The sequence below is a fragment of the Crinia signifera genome, chromosome 5 (genome assembly GCF_055691185.1).
Source record: "Crinia signifera chromosome 5, ASM5569118v1, whole genome shotgun sequence".
NCBI lineage: Eukaryota > Metazoa > Chordata > Amphibia > Anura > Myobatrachidae > Crinia > Crinia signifera.
The window spans coordinates 307,754,813-307,776,366 of NC_139221.1; the positions used below are offsets into that span (position 1 = coordinate 307,754,813).

The 21,554-nt window shown below is 44.9% G+C and overlaps 1 protein-coding gene across 4 annotated transcripts in view; it reads left to right on the top strand.

Moving 5' to 3' along the window:
• Nucleotides 1-17,349, top strand: part of SDHAF3 (succinate dehydrogenase complex assembly factor 3) — a 41,209-nt gene extending 23,860 nt beyond the window's left edge. For all 4 annotated transcript variants that reach the window (XM_083189474.1, XM_083189475.1, XM_083189473.1 and 1 more), the window contains exon 3: nt 15,606-17,349. In XM_083189474.1, coding sequence (XP_083045600.1) covers nt 15,606-15,806 — 201 coding nt within the window. In that variant the 3' untranslated portion in view covers nt 15,807-17,349. The remainder of the gene's footprint in view (nt 1-15,605) is intronic.
• Nucleotides 17,350-21,554: the final 4,205 nt, after the last annotated feature.

The window sequence follows — 21,554 nt, forward strand, 5'->3', positions numbered from 1 at the left end:
ATTCAGTGACCTGTAGTTGTTACATGTCGCTGAGTTTTCAAACAGGACTCCCTGTAATTCGTTACCTCTTGTTGTTTTGTTTCCGATTACAAATGGTCTGATTTTATTAGGTTATCCGGATAGCTCGGAGACAATGGGGGTATTCAGTCTCGCCTGATATTTCTGCTAGTCCGTCAGTATTTAATCCCGAAGTAAGCCGGGACTCGCAATGCAGATTCGACTTTGTTGAAAGGATTGTCAAATACGCGGGCATTTGGACTATTGACGTCCGTTTTGCCACTACATGGACGTGCCGATGGAGCTGACAGTGAATAGGCGGAAGGTAAATTCAACCTATTCTTGTCGAAAACAGACGGTATTTCCGCCTGGTGGAAATATCATCGGAGATTGAATACCCCCCAATGGCTAGGTAGACAGTCAGTACGTCAACATTGTCGAAAGGTCAACATGAAAAAGGTCAACATTGACAAACGGTTGACACGCACTAGGTCAACAAAAGGTCGAAAGGGCGATTGTTGACATAAATACGTTTTTCAAAAGTTTTACAAATTTTTGGGGACTTTTTTTTATTCTTTACCTTCCACGTGGACTCTGATGGAACGGTAATATGCGCGTAGTGTAGCGTTAGAGAGGTGAGGCACCTCACCCGAAGCATGGCCAGTCCGGTGAGAATACGCACTACACTAATTGGGGGTTAATGTGCTCAGGTGTCGACATAGACACCAAAAAACACCTGAAAAGCCCATGTCAACCTATTTACGAATCATCCTTTTGCTTATGTCCACCTAGTGCCTTGAAGGCTAACCTTGACACTCCAGCTGTTGTTGAACTACACATCCCAGCATGCCCTGCAACAGATTTAGCATGGCCAAAATAGCAAAACTGAAGCAGAGCATGCTGGGATGTGTAGTTTAAAAGCATCTGGGGTGTCAAGGTTAGCCATCGAGGACCTAATGCAAGGAGAGGGAACCTTTAGCCCTCCAGCTGTTGTTGAACTACACATCCCAGCATGCCCTGCAACAGATTTAGCATGGCCAAATAGCAAAACTGTAGCAGGGCATGCTGGGATGTGTAGTTCAACAACATCTGTAGTGTGGCTACATGCAATTTTGCGATAACATATACGCTATATGGCAGTTGCTCATTCCGGGCGTGCACGGCTCCTGGCGCCGTCATTAATATAAACTAGTAGTAATAATAAAAGTTATACTCGGGGACAATTGCATTAATCTGAAAATTGCCGTGGTCATATAGACAAGTGGTTCCCAACCCGAGGTACCTGTACCTCTGGGGGTACACTGCAGGCCAGTTGTGGGTTCTTGAAAATAATTTTGGTAATGTCCGAAAAATAAGCCTGATGGCGGAAGAAGTCTCCCATTGCCGTGGATCACTTCCGGATCAGTCTACACATTTAATGCCGTATACGTGTCCTTCTAGTGCAGCGTTTCCTTATCTGCACTGTATTTACCTGGTGCTGTGCACATTATATGCCGTATCTGTGTCCTCCTAGTGCAGCGTTTCCTTATCTGCACTGTATATACCTGGTGCTGTGCACATTATATGCCGTATCTGTGTCCTCCTAGTGCAGCGTTTCCTTATCTGCGCTGTATATACCTGGTGCTGTGCACATTATATGCCATATCTGTGTCCTCCTAGTGCAGCGTTTCCTTATCTGCGCTGTATATACCTGGTGCTGTGCACATTATATGGTGTATACGTGTCCTCCTAGTGCAGCGTCTCCTTATCTGCGCTGTATATACCTGGTGCAGTGCACATTATATGCCGTATCTGTGTCCTTCTAGTGCAGCGTTTTCTTATCTGCACTGTATATACCTGGTGCTGTGCACATTTAATGCCGTATCTGTGTCCTTCTAGTGCAGCGTTTCCTTATCTGCACTGTATATACCTGGTGCTGTGCACATTATATGCCGTATCTGTGTCCTTCTAGTGCAGCGTTTTCTTATCTGCACTGTATATACCTGGTGCTGTGCACATTATATGCCATATCTGTGTCCTCCTAGTGCAGCGTTTCCTTATCTGCGCTGTATATACCTGGTGCTGTGCACATTATATGCCGTATCTGTGTCCTCTTAGTGCAGCGTTTCCTTATCTGCGCTGTATATACCTGGTGCTGTGCACATTATATGCCGTATCTGTGTCCTCCTAGAGCAGGGTTTTCTTATCTGCACTGTATATACCTGGTGCTGTACACAGTATATGCCATATACGTGTCCTCCTACTGCAGCGTCTCCTTATCTGCGCTGTATATACCTGGTGCTGTGCACATTATATGCCGTATCTGTGTCCTCTTAGTGCAGCGTTTCCTTATCTGCGCTGTATATACCTGGTGCTGTGCACATTATATGCCGTATCTGTGTCCTACTAGTGCAGCGTTTCCTTATCTGCGCTGTATATACCTGGTGCTGTGCACATTATATGCTGTATCTGTGTCCTCCTAGTGCAGGGTTTTCTTATCTGCACTGTATATACCTGGTGCTGTACACAGTATATGCCATATACGTGTCCTCCTAGTGCAGCGTTTCCTTATCTGCACTGTATATACCTGGTGCTGTACACAGTATATGCCATATACGTGTCCTCCTAGTGCAGCGTTTCCTTATCTGCGCTGTATATACCTGGTGCTGTGCACATTATATGGTGTATACGTGTCCTCCTACTGCAGCGTCTCCTTATCTGCGCTGTATATACCTGGTGCTGTGCACATTAGATGCTGTATCCGTGTCCTCCTAGTGCATGGTCTCCTTATCTGTGCTGTATATACCTGGTGCTGTGCACATTATATGCCGTATACGTGTCTTCCTAGTGCAGCGTTTCCTTATCTGCGCTGTATATACCTGGTGCTGTGCACAGTATATGCCATATACGTGTCCTCCAAGTGCAGCGTTTCCTTATCTGTGCTGTTCTGTGCTGTATATACCTGGTGCTGTGCACAGTATATGCCGTATACGTGTCCTCCAAGTGCAGCGTTTCCTTATCTGTGCTGTATATACCTGGTGCTGTGCACAGTATATGCCGTATACGTGTCCTCCAAGTGCAGAGTTTCCTTATCTGTGCTGTATGTACCTGGTGCTGTGCACAGTATATGCCGAATACGTGTCCTCCTAGTGCAGCATTTCCTTATCTGCGCTGTATATACCTGGTGCTGTGCACAGTATATGCCGTATACGTGTCCTCCTAGTGCAGCGCCTCCTAAGAAGCTCTGATCTGGGAGAGTAAGACCCCTCATCTGTCTACTGTATATCAGTAAATTGCAGCTTCGTACATCAAGCAGGATGTGCAGCGTTCCCTTATCTGCGCTGTGTATACCTGGTGCTGGGCACAGCATATGCCGTACACGTGTCCTCCTAGTGCAGTGTTTCCTTTTCTGTGCTGTATATACCTGGTGCTGTGCACAGTATATGCCGTACACGTGTCCTCCTAGTGCAGCGTCTCCTTATCTGTGCTGTATATACCTGGTGCTGTGCACATTATATGTTGTATCCGTGTCCTCCTAGTGCAGCGTTTCCTTTTCTGCGCTGTATGTACCTGGTGCTGTGCACAGTATATGCCGTACACGTATCCTCCTAGTGCAGCGTCTCCTTATCTGTGCTGCATATACCTGGTGCTGTGCACAGTATATGCCGTACACGTGTCCTCCTAGTGCAGCGTTTCCTTATCTGCACTGTATATACCTGGTGCTGTGCACAGTATATGTCGTATACGTGTCCTCCTAGTGCAGCGTTTCCTTATCTGTGCTGTATATACCTGGTGCTGTGCACAGTATATGTCGTATATGTGTCCTCCTAGTGCAGCGTTTCCTTATCTGTGCTGTATATACCTGGTGCTGTGCACAGTATATGCCGTATCCGTGTCCTCCTAGTGCAGCATTTCCTTCTCTGCGCTGTATATACCTGGTGCTGTGCACAGTATATGCCATATATGTGTCCTCCTAGTGCAGCATTTCCTTATCTGCGCTGTATATACCTGGTGCTGTGCACAGTATATGTCGTATACGTGTCCTCCTAGTGCAGCGTTTCCTTATCTGTGCTGTATATACCTGGTGCTGTGCACAGTATATGCCGTATCCGTGTCCTCCTAGTGCAGAATTTCCTTATCTGCGCTGTATATACCTGGTGCTGTGCACAGTATATGCCATATATGTGTCCTCCTAGTGCAGCGTCTCCTTATCTGCACTGTATATACCTGGTGCTGTGCACAGTATATGCCGTATACGTGTCCTCCTAGTGCAGCGTTTCCTTATCTGCGCTGTATGTACCTGGTGCTGTGCACAGTATATGCCGTATACGTGTCCTCCTAGTGCAGTGTTTCCTTTTCTGCGCTGTATACACCTGGTGCTGTGCACAGTATATGCCGTATACGTGTCCTCCTAGTGCAGCGTCTCCTTATCTGCGCTGTATATACCTGGTGCTGTGCACAGTATATGCCGTATACGTGTCCTCCTAGTGCAGCGCCTCCTTAGAAGCTCTGATCTGGGAGCGTAAGACCCCTCATCTGTCTACTGTATATCAGTAAATTGCAGCTTCGTACATCAAGCAGGATGATCATAGAGAAATATGAAGAGGGCTCATTTAGCAATTTTCCCTGTACAAGAGCTGGGATAAGTGTATTACATAATGAGTGTGCTGTCATGTAATGATTGTGCTCCATCAGGTTCTCTATAATAATGTTGGGATCACATAGTGCGAAGCCGAATGTTTGGAGACCCCTACGGCAAGGGCCGACAGGATGCATAATTACACCTTCCAATACTCAGGTGTTCGTTCTAAGAATGGACATACAGTATTTTTTCATTTCTGATCAAATACAGGGGCAGGAAGAGGTTGTCATGGGAAACGTTCGGAATTAAAGCTTCACGTGACAAAGGGGTATGAAGAGGTGATAAGTGAGCCAGAGGAGAAGTGGCCCATGGCAACCAATCAGCATTGACTTAACATCTATCATTTGCATAATATAATAATATACAGAGCAGCTGATTGGTTGCCATGGGCCACTTCTACTCTGGCTCACTTCTCCTCCCTTATAACTGCTTCATACATCTACCCCAAAGTTTTGGTTTGTGAATGGTACAAATACAGGAGACCCCGATAAGCACAATAGGCTAATACTATTCTACACCTTGGCCCTTATTCAGATCCGATCGCAGTACAAATTTGTTCTCAAAATGGGCAAAACCATGTGCACTGCAGGTGGGGCAGATGTAACATGTGCAGAGAGAGTTCAATTTGGGTGGGGTGTGTTGAAACTGAAATCTAAATGGCAGTGTAAAAATAATGCAGCCAGTATTTACCCTGCACAGAAACAAAATAACTCACATAAGTCTAACTCTCTCTATACATGTTACATCTGCCCCACCTGCAGTGCACATGCTTTTGGCCATTTTGAGAACTAATTTGTACTGCGATCAGGTCTGTATAAGGGCCCTAATCATCTTGTACTACACGGGTGTGGTCTTATATGACGACATGGTCTTACTATCGACATTGACCATGTCATCATTCGTCATGTAGACATGCCGAGTGGTAACTTACCTGCCCCTACTGCTGCACCAGCTCCAGCTGCGTCTCCTGGGTCATGGCAGTCATGTGACCTTACTGCCGCTCTCTGCCTCTCGGCACATTACCACCTATTGCAATTTGCATATTTAGCCCCTCCCCATTTCCTCCTTATGAATGCCAGCATCATTATTCTGACCGTACGTCATCCATATGTACTTGCAGTGAAGCCTTTTCTGAGCGATATCCTAACCAATATCTCCTCGTGTGTACGGGGGCTTTATAATGCAAAACAAGAGTTTCTGTTGCTGCGGGGTAGACTCCAATAGATTATGACCCTTTTCCTCCTGAAACTTGCCGTAAGTACTGTAATACCCCTTTCAGACAGAAAAAAAGACCCGGGAATTTCCCTGCTCTTGTCGTGTCGACCTGGGTTTTTCTTCTGTCTGAAAGGGTCAACACGGGTCTAAAGTTCCGGGACTTTGACCCAGGTATTTACCTGGGTTTTTCCTGTGTCAAACACGTGTTTGCGGCTGTGTGAAAGGGTCCGACCTGTGTTTTTCTCCCGACTATTGAAAAATCATGCTGATTGGCTGTGCAACATGGCACTGCGTGATTGGCTGATCTTTACAGCTTCCCTGATTGGCTGAGCGGGCGTGGCAGTGGCGTGCAGCGCAGCACTAAATGGCCATGGCGCATTGGAAAGATGAGGAGATCCGTTTAATGCAATGTTTAATGCAATGCAGTGATCAGACACCTCCCACTTTTCATGACCTCATCTCTGTGTGCCTTTAAAACTGTCCTTTTCTTATGACACACAGAGTTTTGCAGGAAAAAATCCGGCTTCTGTGTGAAAGGGGTCGACACGGGAAATACCCGTGTTTTTGCTCCTGTGTGAAAGGGGGTCAGCCCCTTGCTGCCTAGTTCTACCCGGGTTTTTGTATCCAGGAAATACCTGGGTTTTTGGGATTCTTCTGTCTGAAAGGGGTATAACTCATAAAGGCTATATAGGTGGCAACATGGATTGTGTGTCCCAGGTATGATTCCAGCATGGATAATATTCCCTACTGTGTTATTATAATGTGACCTTTGCAGCAGCAGAACATAAAGCTGGTGGATCTCCTTTGTACAGCCGCTGCCTTTGTTTATCTCGAACGAAACTGGAAATACGCCTCTGATGTGTATATTCTTCCATGTAATGCCTGGAGCCTGCAATTCAGTACGATTGTCTCTTGTAAGCGACTGTCCAGAGCGGGGGTGTTATTAAACACTAATCCATACATTCCTTTTCTTCCCTTTTTTTTTACTGTATTGATTTCTTTTAAAAGACGTTCTACAAAGCATAAAGCTTAAAGGCGACGCTATATGGGCAGCAATGTGGAGAGGAAGTGTGATGGGGGGGGGGATTAGGTTTAGGCCACAAACGATCATTCTCCGTGGTAGCAGACATCTAGATAAAGAAGCCCGTACGAGCGTTTAGAGATATAGGTTGCCCAAAATCTGCTCCATTTCAACGGTTCTCTAGCTTTGGAAATAAACCCGATTCAGTGCGTTAGGGTCTGATTTCGGCCCCATCCTGCCTGTTTGGGGTGAGCAGCGGACGTCACATGACAGCAGCACTCGTCCCGAATTCGGTGATCTGTGGGCATAATAAAAGTCAGTCTAGACTGACTTATTATCGGACAGCAGAAAAATCATTCGATGGTGAGTGACCATCGAATGTTTTTTTTCCCGCTGCGTGGCCGTATGCGATAGTATGTGTTAGGGTACAAATCCCCTCACATGATACCGAGGGGATTTACAGGTTGGGAGCAAAGCAAAATGAAAGAATGGAATGAAAAGATGAACTATTGGTCAATGCAATGGGGAATTTTTTTTCTTCTCATATGCAGGGTAAATACTGGCTGCTTTTGCATGAAACCAGTGGTGCAAGTAAAAAAAACGACTTAGTGGTACTGTGCCATGGAAAAATGGGGGTGGTCAGGGGTGTGGTCATATGACACTAGGGGGAGTGGCTGGAATATTGCACACCAAAAAGTCACACGGCCAAAATTTACACAGTAATGCCTGTTACGCGTCACACACCCATGACCCATGCCATAGTGCCCGTTACACATTATGCCCCACACCATAATGCTCATTGCTCCGCACAACTGATGCACATTACTAATCTGCCCCCACAGTGCCACACATATGCCCCCAGTGCCATATATGCCCCCACAGTGCCACACACATGCCCCCACAGTGCCACTTATATGCCCCCAGTGCCATATATGCCCCCAGAGTGCCACACATATGCCCCCAGTGCCACATATGCCCCCACAGTGCCACACATAAATGCCCCCACAGTTCCAGAGGTAAGCAGCAGCACAACTCACTGTGGGGGAGATTCTCTAAGCTAAAAATGCGTTAAAAACCCCGTTATCTGGTTTTTACCGCATTTTGGGATGCTGTAAGCGGGTTAACGCGGCGGGGGGCATCGGCGGCGGGTTAACGCGGCGGGGGGCATCTACCGCATCCCACCGCCGCCCCACAGCTGACCTTTGCTATAATTATCGCATATGTTAGAACATATGCGATAATTATAATTCTTAGAGAATCTCCCCCCATGTCCGGTGTCGCTTAACTGTGTGCGACATCGATATTGCTTCCGAATCGGAAACAGGCCCTTAGTGTTGAATAATAATATATATGTTTATGTATCAGCAAAAACTGGCGTGCCCAGTAATAAGCCATTAACTAGAGTAATATCTAATAATGTCGGCTTATATAAGTACCCGGTAATCACTACTGCAGTAACGGTAGGTCCCAACTACCAATAATACTGTCAGTACGTAACCCACTGCTTTTTCCTCCTGGTCCGGCTGCATGTGGCAAACAGCGGTGATGCCTCAGCAGCCAATTAACAGCTTGTATTACAACACAGACCAATCATCATGCTGCGTGACGTGAGACTAGCTCCTGTTATCCTTGTGACTGTATAGACAACAAGACCCTCGTTTTGTTTGGAGGGAGGGGGGCATTTTTAAAAATATGTAGGGGTATATTTACCCTATATATTAGGTCGATGTTGATCGATTTAAAATCTTAATCGACAGTGGACTTCCAGGGCTAGAGCACATATTTCCTAACATATAAAATATAAAAATTCACCTGTCAGTAAATGTGCGTTTTATTTATTTATTACCAGTTTCTTATATAGCGCACACATACTATGCAGCGCTTTACAGAGTATATTTGAACATTCACATCAGTCCCTGCCCCAGTGGAGCTTACAATCTATATTCCCTACCACATGTACACGCACACACAGACATTCTAGGGTTAATTTAGTTAGGAGCCAAACAACCTACCAGTATATTTTTGGATTGTGGAAGGAAACCGGAGTACCCGGAGAAAACCCACACAAGCACAGGGAGAATATACAAACTCCACACAGGGCCATGGTGGGAATTGAACCCATGACCTCAGTGCTGTGAGGCAGTAATGCCCACTTTTAGGCCTAGAAGGCCAACGCCGATTAAGGTTTATTTATTTATCACGTTATATAGTGCACACATATTTCGCAGCTCTGTACAGAGAACACTCACATCAGTCCCTGCCCCAGTGGAGCTTACAATCTATATTCCCTACCTCACACACAGTCATTCTAGCGTTAATTTTATTGGGAGCCGGTACTCGGGAGACCCTGCAGAAATTAAGTAATAGAGGTAGAGGACAATACCTAGAATCGCAGCACCACATATATTAGCTAGGTAGAGCGCAGTACCACCCCCAATATAGCATCTTCACAGTTGTATGCATACGGTAGCAAAAGAACTGTAAACATACAATCGATTTTAATAAATCTAATTTTCCAATTAGACGCTAGCAGCCATTAGGGTTAAAAGCCTTTTCGGAGGACACACGACTGCTCCTCCGCTCCCTGTCCTGTGCTCCCCTCACACACTGAGATACCTCGCAGCTATGATGAAGTGATTTAATTACATTGAGAGTTATTACTGAGGGGATTTGCGCTGATTGTGCCGGGGAGGCGTCGTGGAGTCGCACTTTCCCCGGCTGGGTTTCTCAGCAGACCATCACAATATACAGCACTATCTACCGTTCCGTTATCCCGGCCTGATAAATATGCCTGCTCGGTGAAATACAGTGTTGCGGAATGTGGAACGTATAACAGAGTAAATCGCCCCTTTGGTGCGTTTGTTCCGAGGTTACAGATGGCATAAAACGATAGCTGAATTCATAGCACAGTCTAAATGAACTCCTATTGTACTGAGGCTGGTACATCAGAGTGTAATCATAGGGCTTATATCTAATTCTGAGGAGCCTTTTGCTATATAAAAGTGCGCAATTTCGAAATTGCCTCCTGCGTTCAGTTCTATTATATGAGTGTTTTTAGTATCGGTTCTCCATGCGCAGAATCCTAATTGTTCTCGCAGCTTCTATAATTAATCTAGAAGAAAAAAGAAACAACTTTCTCTACACACTTAGGCCTTATTTGGGTCCATGTGCAGCATTGTGAATTCGCAGCGGTGTGCAATGTTTTCTTACTGTGCGTGTGTATTTCTGCACATGTGCATGCACTCATCAGTGAGGGCGCGGTGCGGCGGTGGGTAGTCGCGCCCATGGGAACGCCCCAGTGTTTCATGGGTGACCCAGTGACGTGGGTGTTAGGGGCTGGCAGCTGAGAGTATCTTAGATTTGCGTGTTTGCACCACGTAATTCGATGGTCGGCGGCCAGCGTATGATGTGGGTGTCGCCCATAGGCTGCGAATGGATGTTTATGCAAAACATTCATGAGGGCGGCATCTGCGAGGCGGGCGGGCTAAAAATGGCACGCATCGCTGGGTGTCAACCAGAATCACTTAATACAGTTATTTCCAGAGGTCTTTTAACCCACCGCAGCCTATCAGAGGACAGTCGATAAATGGATTAATAAATGGATGGGTTAATATATATGATTCTAAGGGGTCTATTTACTAAAGGTGCGTACACACTGGCCGATATATTGGACGTTCGATTGAACGGCCGATCTGTCGATGCACCATCGGCCAGTGTGTACCATCGATATATCTGTGATTGGCAACGTTCAAAGATATATCGTGTTGGCTGTGCTCCATAGCCAACGCCCGATATATCTAAAGATATCGGGGTACCGTGCTTTGCGTAAGAGCGATCCACCGACCGCCCCTACAGCCGTGCTGGTGATTTCGCCCACCAATTTGTGATGTCATACCCAGCGGATTGGGCAGTGTGTATGGGCCACTGGTCGCAGTTTTTTCATGATGCCCCAGATAAGGGTCTAAAGTCATGTTTTGCGCAAAATACCAAATTGTTGCTTTTTTGACTCCTAATACCCCTTTCATACCGCAAATGCCGGGATTAAGACACGGGTCCATTCCAGGAGCGTCCCAGCATTTGCAGTCTGCAAGCTCTGGTGCCAACCCAGCTTATTGCCAGGTCGATGACGTCACACGGGGAGCGGGGCAGATTGGCTGAGCATCGTTGAAGGGTGACGGAGGAGGCAGCACTTGACAGCGCTGCCTCCTCCATACTTTGAATGAGACCCGGGTTGCTCAACCTGGGTTACCTGTTCACACCGAACCATGCCCTGGGAAGATCCCAGGAGCAACCCTGGTAGCTAGCAGGGTTGAAATGCGGCCATGGCTCCCAGGATTTTGTCCCTTTCATACCAGCACTACACCCGGGTTGTTCCCGGGGCCAACCTGGGAAAAAAGGCTGGTGTGAATGGGGTATCACAACTCATCTCGTTATTCTTATTCAGGATGAAGCGCTTGTGTCTATGTTAATAAGCAATGGTAATGAGCAAGGATGGGGCATGTAGGATCCACTCCGAGCCCCTTACTCGTCATGATTAATGTTTTGCTGTGAGTTCCGTCTCATTCCTGCCTCACCCATACGACAGAACGGAAAAGTGAATAAAGTTCACCAGCGTGCACCTATCATAAATAAAAGCGAATCAGCTGTATCACAGATTAACAATGGGCAGCTTTTCTGCTTACGTTGAACTACAAGCACCAGCATTCCATTCATGATATTTGTAAAGTCACTGTACAGTATAATAATCACAGCATGCCATTGGCCTTGATTACAAACACTCTCTCATTCATCAATTAAACCAATAATTACTTCCATAACTGGCTAGGAGGTTAAGTTCTCAGTAATAGGAACCGGTGGGTGACGTTTTATTGATAAATGCATTTTATTAAACCCATTAGAGACGGCGGCATTACATCTGTAACGGTACACACTTAGCAGTCTACTCTCTTCTTGTTCCCAACTAATTGCTTTAATTGTCGTCTGAACGATCGTTTTATGTCTATTGATTTTCTTCGTTTGCATTTTTGACCTTCACCGATGAAAGGGGCATCGCTTCACAGACAAGCTTTCATTCATTATGACACCTCTCTTATACTATATTACCGGTCCTCTGTAACCTGTTTGTGTCTTTGTGTTGTAAGAGGCCAGGAAAATCAATTCAAACTTTATTTTACAAAATGACAAAAGTATCCGGACGCAGCTGTTCGGATGTCACTGTTCTGTGATAGCGACACGCGTCGAACGCTCAATCAAACAAAAGAGGCGTGCACTTCGAGGCGAACTTGGTGGATAAGATGGAGAAGCATTGCTGGCCTATAGCTTTCTCAAGTGGCCGGTAGAGAAAGGAAGAAAGACAGCATTGCTTGGAGCATCTAGGTCAGGGGTGGCTAAACCTGTCCTCAAGATCTACCAACGGTGCATGTTTTCCAGGCAACCTGTGGATCTATAGTAGGAATGAATGCAGTAGGTTTGAAAATGTGACCGTTGACTACAGCTGTGCAGCAGCTAGGTAACCTGGAAAACATGGACCATTGATAGATCTAGAGGACCGGTTTGGCCACCCCTGATCTAGGTTATACCATCAATACGATATAATGAGAATTGTCAAATTACTGTTCAATCAACCATAGCAACCAATGAACTATTTTTTTTTCCTTTTGACTTTTGCAAGTTCTCATTGGTTGCTGTGGTTTAGTGCACATTTTGCACCTAAATTATAAATATTTTGGAAGGTATACAATTTGGTGCGAGATTTTCGCAGAAATAAAACCTTTGCGGACCTCATGCCTAATTTTGGATTACTGCGGGTATGCGCATGTCCCGATTCCCGCGGTATCCAATTAAAAAAAAAAAAATACAGGCAGGGTTTTCTGCTTTGAATAAAAAAGTCCGGTGGTCCTGATCTACATCAGGGGTGGCAAAACCGGTTCCTTGAGATCCACCAACAGCCCACGTTTTCCAAACCACATAGCTGGCGCACCGCTGTAGTCATTGGCATTATACCCTTTTCAGACCGCCAAATCAACTGTTCTGTTCACCTGGGTTGATCTGAAGTCTGAAAGCACCACATCCATGTTTCCTGGGTCTAGCAACTTGGCATTCCAACCCTGGTCAAGACCAGGTTGAACACAGCTGTGACCTGGGTTGCTGTGCAGTTTAAACGGGTAACCTGGGTCGATCGACCTGGGTCCCATTTATACTATGGAGAAGGCAGTGCTTGGAGACAACGGGGGTTATTCTGGTTGATAATCTCGGATGCGAATTCGCACCCTTGCAAATTAACCAAACCCCGCCTTGCCAATGGTTGGCTGCCGCCACCCATTCACAAGGGCGGCTCGCTCGCAGGGGCCTGCGAATGGATGTTACACGGTAACATCCATTCGCAGGCCAGGGGGAACCACCCACATTTTCCGTTTGTCGCCGACCATTGAAAGATGTGGAAGGTGCACGCATATGTAAGGTTGCTCTGAGCCACCTTACATATGCGTGCACACTGGGGAGGAAATGCACGCAGAAATGCGCAGAAATGCGCACGGCGCAACCATCGGACCCCGTGCAAACTCAGGCAATCTTCGAACAGACCTGAATGAGGCCCAACATCCGCTCCAAGAACAGCCTCCTCCCCCGACGAGGCCCACCACTCCGCCCCGGAATTTACCTGGTACTGAAGCAAAATAACTCCCCCAAATCTAACTCTCTCTGCACATCAGACCCTTGTTGCCTTGATGAAGATGGCAATTTTGTAAAAGTTTAAATTGTTCTAAGCAACGGCCTGGACTCATGTACCAGCTCATGTACTAAGACTGGACTCCAGCTCATGTACTAAGAATAAATCCAGTAAAATGTCAATTTATTCAGATGTCTTCTCAGTGACGGACTCCTCCATTGTTGCACTTCTGTTCTCTCCATTCTCACCGCAATGATCCACAGCTGTCGGGTTTGCGTGGCATCCTACGTACATTTTATGCCAATCTTAACTGCCTTGAAGCTTCTCAGACTTTATAACCCATTCCATCATCATAGCTGTTTGTGGCCAAAGCTGGTGTCCGGAGTAAAGCTTCCTTCCAGCTGGTGCCCTTTATCTGACATTATAATGCTGGCATCGGCACGGTACAGACACTGGATGATTATATGTACACCACGGTAGCTTATCATAAGATTGTGCATTGGATGCATCAGTAGGGGTCTAAACGACATGAAATAGATTTGTCTTCCACGGAATAAAATGTCAGTGTTTCTGAGAAAATCAAAATGCAAGATTACACACATCAGTCATTGGCAGAAATTGTCATCTTGGTACAGTAGAACCTCGCTGTGCTGAAACTATGGTAACAAATCACGTTCACGACTAAAGTTTGCAATTTAGCGAGAATTGGCTGAAATTAGACGTGTGGCAACTTTTTGTCTCCGTGCAAAAACATCCCCTTGGAAAGGTGATGTTTTACTTGGTGGAAATAACATGCAATGATTACACGGCGAGGATCTCGGGGTGTACTTGTAGCATGGTTACGGATTTCAAATACACCACTATTAAACCTAAAATACAAGTTGCACTGGATAAAAGAGCTATTGATAGCGGTCAAAAATATATACGGAACAATTAAACTAACTGGGACTTGATTCGCAACATTAAGTTTACATTTTCTGTGTAGCGGTCAGGATTAATAACCAATTACAATGACAGCTTCTGCGGTGTACTTTAAGTTTGGGCTGACCACAGACTCTCCACCCCACCCAAAGTCCCTACAGGTGGAGCCGCGTCCATCTATGCCGCTTTTTGATGCCCACCAAATGGACACGCGGGCATGCAAGCCGAGACGCCTGGGTGCGCCAGTGACCTAGATGGACATGGTTCCATCTGTATCTGTTCATACCTCCGATCTCTGTCTTCACAGCTACCCCTCTCTATATCCAGCAAGTTTGAAACAGATCAGTGTCCCTGCAAAAATTGCTTTCACATTCTGTTATGACCTCTTATTTGGTCCATCGAGTGGCCTCTAGTGGTCAGTGGTGGTACTTCACCTCATAGAGGTGCGGAGTCCTTAGCCTTCACTTTTATGGAGGCTAATGCTGGCCAGGGTGTGGATGACCTCATAGACAATGCCTAGGTCAACAGGACATGGTTGATTATTTAAAAATCAACAGGCACAAGGTCAACATTGAGACAAATGGTTTACATGAAAAAATGGCTTTGGGCCTCTTTAGCGTTCTCAATCGAAGTCCATGTGTATGGTAAAGTGCGGGAAAGATACAAATGGTTTGGCCAGGATAGAGGAGATCCACCCATTGGGGATCAGGCAGAGCTTCCAGATCACTTCCTGTCCCCATGGGGTTTTAAAGCAGTAAGAAGATGACATCACTGACATGATAGGCGCCATCTTTTTAACCACATTTTGCCAACATGTCTGGTTATTATCTATTCTAAAGTATTGAAATGAGTTTATCAGACACCATTTCATTCAGGCGTCACATCCAAACTTTATATGAGATCTAAATATATAGGGGCCTATATCATAGGCGGGCGGAGTTGCGGCAGGGGATACTAGATCACCAAAACAATTCAGCTGGTCCAAAATATATCTATATACATTATATCTATGTCCATCATATTCAACTACCAACAAATTGTTATTTATTGTTTAATTATACCAGTCTTTGTGAATAGCTCACCGTGGCATAGTTTATTAGACATTTGTATTGTTTCAGTTGTCATTCAGGCTATTAGTGATTGATGTGTGGTTTATTTTCCAGAGCTATGCCGGAATGCTATTAGAACAAGCCAAAGAAGGACTGCAGTCAGATAAAAGGGACCAGTACGGGGCTCCTCTGTCTAAGCAGAAGCTGGATGCACTCAGCGAGGAGCAGGTCGGGCAGTTACACGAACTCATGCAGGAAGCTACAAAACCTAAAACACAGTTTGATGTTATTGAAGATGCAGGAAAAGAAAGATAAAGGATTAAGCAGAGTGATGTCACAGAAGACTTGTTATGGTTTTTTACCGAACTCGTGTAAGCTGACAACAGACTGTAATAAATAAATCATTTATAAACAGAAAATGTCAAATTTCCGACTTGCAGTAAAATATGAGGCTATCCTCCAAGATGGAAGAATACTGGCACAAAATGGAAGATACACTGTAACTCCTGGCAGAGCCGGCCCTAGCCTAAATTATGCCCTAGGCAAGATTTTGACTGTTGCCCCCTAGCACCGCCACTAGTTCCGTCTCTGACCTTGCTCCCCTTTCCCAGCACCATCAATCCTCATCATAGCAGTCATCATTTTGGTGCCCCTACCCGCAATATTTTAAATAGAAACAGCGCACCCATTCGGTGCGCAGCCCAAACAGGGGTGTGTTCTTGCTGGAAAGGGGCATGGCCACACAATAGTACCCCCAATTCAAATTATGCCACACAGTAGTGCAACTTTATTCACATTATATCATGCGATGGTGCCCCTTATTCACGTTACATCACACAGTAGTACCACTTTACCTTATATACATTATATACACTTTACCTTATATACATCATATTATTCACATTATACCCTTAGAAAAAAATCCTGAAAAAATATTGTATTTTAAGCACCTCCATGGCCACACTGCAACCCAGCAAAAAGCAGTGTGTGCTGGGCAGAGGAGAAGAGCTGCAGCTGCTGCTGTCACTTAAGGGGACGGGCCCGAGGCCCCCACTGGGCCCTTCCATCAGACTTTGGCCTGGGTAATTTGTACCCCCTACCCCTTTCTCTCTGCACCCCTGATAATACCACACTGTAATGCCCCTTACACCTGACACACATTATTAATGTCCTTATAACCATAATGCTCCTTACACATTATGCCAACCTTTATTAATGCCTTTCATACACATATTGACACACATAATGCCCCTTACACGTCACACATTTTTAATGCATTTATACATGACACACATAATGCCCCTTACACGTATGCCAAACACTATTGCACAACCACCCCACCCGCAGACAGGACTCGCACAGCCACTAACACTGTGACCTCTGCCTCTGCTTGGATACAGATGTTTCCTCATACATCTTGCCTCAATAGGCCATGCAGCTCCTGGCCAGTTCTGCTAATGTTGTGTGCCTTTTTTGCTGAAAATTTGTCTTATTTACATTGTTATGACCAGGACACACAAGGAGCTTCTGATGTTTAAAATGATATGTGGCATGCCTATATTCTGTGTGCGACTGTGGCTGTACCTGCATATACGGAATGCTATGTTACAGTGATTTCCATGAATAGACTATTTCATATGCAGATACAGCCTCACTCACGCACAGAATATAGGCATGCTGCATATCGTTTTAATCAGCAGAAGCTGCTGATGCCCCTAGGCATTCCAAATGCCCTAGGCAATTTCCTAGTTGGCCTATGCCTAAGGCCGGCTCTGACTCCTGGCAACTAAACCAGTTCTATCATGTTGTTAAAAAATGTTTGATTAACTCTTTCTTGCATAAAGACTACTACATTGGACAGCTGTTTTGAAGTCATTTTTTTCCCTTCTAGAAGCAATATTTTAACATCACTAGTGTATTGAGTCCTCAAAGGAGCGCTACCGAATCTAGTAGGTATGCCACCTAGTGACAGTTTCTAATTTCCACAAAAACTAAACTGAAATTAATTGGTTGAGAAAAGTTAACCGACACTGAGTGCTTTAGGCATTTCTGTCAAATATTTTTACTCAAAGTTAGCAGAGCAGGTACAAATAAACACAAATAAAGAAAATTAATGTTTATGACATAGGGCCAGATTCTCTAAGCTTCAAAAGTGATAAAATGGAGAGTGATAAACAGCCAGCCAATCAGCTCCTACCTGCCATGTCACTGACTGTGTTTGAAAAATGTCAGACAGGAGCTGATTGGCTGGCTGTTTATCACTCTCAATTTTATCAATTTTATTATAGAATCTGGCCCACAATATGGTAAAGGTTTTGGTCAAACACTCAACATATTTTTTCACAGCAGATGTAAAATCACATGTCCACTTCAGTGGACGTCATGCCGTATAAAGATCCACGCTGCATCTAATATTTTCATGACATATATTTAGTATTTTTTTTGTCTTCAGACGTCAAAAGCCTTTAGCAAGAGGGTTAGGCACATAGTAGTATAACACGCTCATGGTGGAAGTGTATACCATGGATCAGTGTGTGGCGATGTACCCACACAAATGCAAAAAAAAACAGGAGATGGTGCGGGTGTTTGAGACTTTTGTAAATGACTGTTTGTATTGAATGTCTGAATTCAATGACAAGGTTCAGTCGGATTTCAGAGCATCCGTTGCTCGAGCATTGATCAACGCTGGGTCTTTGGAACAATGTCAAAGAGGAGGATCAAGTGAGACAGTGGGTGAGATTTAATAGGATGAGAGATTCAGAAAGTGAGAGATTTGGTAAGAAATCTCCAGTTTTTTTAAAGCGGCAATCATTTACACTGCTAAACCAGTTTGATTTTAAAGTGTAAATGATTGCCACTTTAAAAAAAAACTGGAGATTTCTTACCAAATCTCTCACTTTCTGAATTTCTCATCCCATTAAATCTCACCCAAAACCTCTGTTGAAACGCAGGGCTGTGTCAGAGGCACCCCGTAAGCAACAGAATATGTATATTTTTTCAACAGTTAAAGTAATGTACCAAGATAACAGGGCATAGGTTTTATGTTGCAGATGCTCGCCGTCCACTCAAGTGGACACATATACAATGTTTTTCTTTTTATAGTTAAAAAATAAACTTGTTGGTGTTTTTATAAGCCCTGAAGAAGACTAAAAAAGCGTTTTAAACGTCTTGCATTAGGTTATAATAATTCATGCATTAAAAGGGTGAAACTGGAGCCATTTTTGTGGTTGTTTTTACACTGAATTTTAGAATTAAACTAGAGCATGTCCCTTCCCAACTGTACATTTTTGGTTGCATTTAATTAGCTGACTTTGGCCAACATTTGTGTGTCATTTTTATCATCATTATCATCTTAATCATCATTATTATTATTATTATTCTTTTTTGGAGGGATATTATGCAAGATCTATGGTCAGTGGTTTAAATACCAACTGTTAGAATGCCAACAGCACCATCCTGATGGTAAGTACTAGGGTTAGGCAGTAGGGAGAGGGTTAAGCTGGGGGGTAGGAGAGGCGGTTAGGTTTGTGGGACAGTACAATTAGGGTTAGGCTGCTGGAGCTGTGGGTTAGGCCTTTCAACATGGGGGTCCAGTATTTTGTCAGGATTTCAAATGTAGGACTATTGATACCTTTGAATATGGGTTAAAGCATATGGGACAGGCAGGGGTGCCAACAGCGCTACCAGGCCCCAGCAAACATGGGGCATGGCCAACAGGAGGGGGCATGGCCACACCCCTGTCCGCATAGCAGGAGGTGCGGGCGGACGACCGGCAGGTAGGACACCCGCTCAAGGAGAAAGGACATGCTGCCGATACAGCTGCCTCCCTCCTCCGCTCAGCACACGGCACTGAGCAGCATGTGCTGGGCTGGGGAGAGAGGTTGTGCTGCAGGAGCATCCTGTACTTTCTACTCCCACTGCTCGGCTCTTAGCAGCGAATAAGGGGTAGAGGGACCCGGGGCTCTCCATCATGCCCGGCAAAAAGTACACATTCCCCCCCGCCTCTCTGTGCCACTGGGGACAGGCACTGTATATAGGGGTGCTGTATGGATGGAACAGGAGTTTTTATGCTTGCATGTGGGAATTAGTTTTCTTTTAGCTAATTTTAAAAAGTTGTTTCAAAATTACACAATTATCTCATTTATCACATGTAACACAAAAATCAAAAATATTCAGAAACATTTTAAGAGCCTCAAATAGTTAACCCCCTACTAGACATCTATACTATTAGCCAATATTTATTTATTTGCACTTTTGTTTAGGGTGCAGGCTAATTTTCCCACACACTCGCTGCTGCTATTAACAGCCCCAATTATAGCACAAGTGGTTTTTCCAATTGAATTGTGGGGGAGTTGAGAGCGCACATAGACATGGTAAGTGTGCACTTGCCAGATATTATTTTTCTGTAGAGAATATTCCCTCCTATGTCTGTAACTATATCGTTGTGACTTTCAGCACCTAATAGATGGTCAGCAACTAATACAACATTTAATGAAAACTTGTTTTGTCAAAAGTGCTGATTTTCTGCCATGTTGCAGCGGGATTTAAAGCAGCAATTTTTTTTTTAAAGACCAACGCTGCTTAAATCCTGCTGCAAAATCACAGAAAAAAATTGCATTTTTTGGCAATCCAGAACCTGTTTCATTTATCCCATTGCCCTGACCAAACATGAATTGTAAGTTGATACTGCTAGATAGAGGTGGAACTATAAGGACATATTATTGTGTTATACTTAATACTTGAAAAGTCATATGAACTTTTGTACAGACTTTTGTTTGGTATGTATTTAGAAATTGTACTTTTTGAGCAAAATGTACTTAAAATACAGCTACTGTATGTCTCAGTTGTGTTTGTATTTTGTATACAACTGAATACGACTGTTATCGGTGGAGAATTTCATTTACACATTCTTATTGCGGAGCATAATTTACAGAGATTTTGTATTTTTGAGATTCGTATTTTTCTAAGTCGTATTTTTTTTGGAGTATTTTTTTACAACTTGTACTAGAATACTCCTAGTATACACATGGTAAAAGTCTGGTTTTGTTAAATACACCTGCCAAGTAAGGTGTATTTTTTTGGAGTATTTTTTTTTACAACTTGTACTAGAATACGCCTTGTATACACATGGTAAAAGTCTGATTTTGTTAAATACACCTGCCAAGTAAGGTGTATTTCTCTTTCCTCCACTAGGTGACACAGGGAGCTTGGGCACTTTAGAATACATTAACAGGGACTAACTCCTCTCCTTCTACTTCCTCTCCTAGGCAGTCTTAGTATGTGCCCTGCGGGAGCTGGGTGCATTCATTGCTCACTCCTGGGCTTTTTTTATTTTGAAATTATTTTAATGATCTGCAATCAGCAGGAGGACAGGCAGGTAGCCCCCTGTCCCTACCTGCCTGCGACGAGGGCGCTGTCGGCGGGTCTGGTCGCAGCTGCAAGCAGCTAGCCTATGCAGGATCCACAGATCCTGAGGTCCCGTCGCCGCTGCACGCAGCGCGCCTCGAGGACCAGTCAGCATGCCGCACCGGACAGCCAAGGCAGGGGTAAGTATAACGCTGATCCCCTGTTAGCGGGGGACTCAGTGAGAAAGGATCGCGGCAGCGCACTTTCAAATACAGCGCCATTAGTGAGTAGCGGAGCATAGAGCGCGGCATGCTGGGTACTTCCGCTTCCTCCTCCTTCATAGGTGCGGCAGCCATTGATCAGCGTGATCCGAGGCTCCCTCGAGGCATCTGAAAAGTGCAGGTGACCCTGGTTCAGTGAGTCACAGCGGGACATAGGAGGTCAGGGCGGCTTGGACTGTGTCCAAAAAGGTCCCTTAGCCGGCGCAAGTTATATTTATATACAGTGCGCGTCTCTGGCTTGTGGCAGACTCTGCTTTTCCTATACCTCCTCTCCTGTCCAGTGCTTAACCTCTCTCTCTCCTCTCTGTGGAAGGTGGATGAGTGTATGATGGCTGGTGGGGCTCCTAAAAAGATTGCTTGCAAGAAATGCAGCACTAAGTTTACCCCACACGCTGAGGGCGCCATTTTATGTCCCTAATGTGCTGCAGCCCCAGTC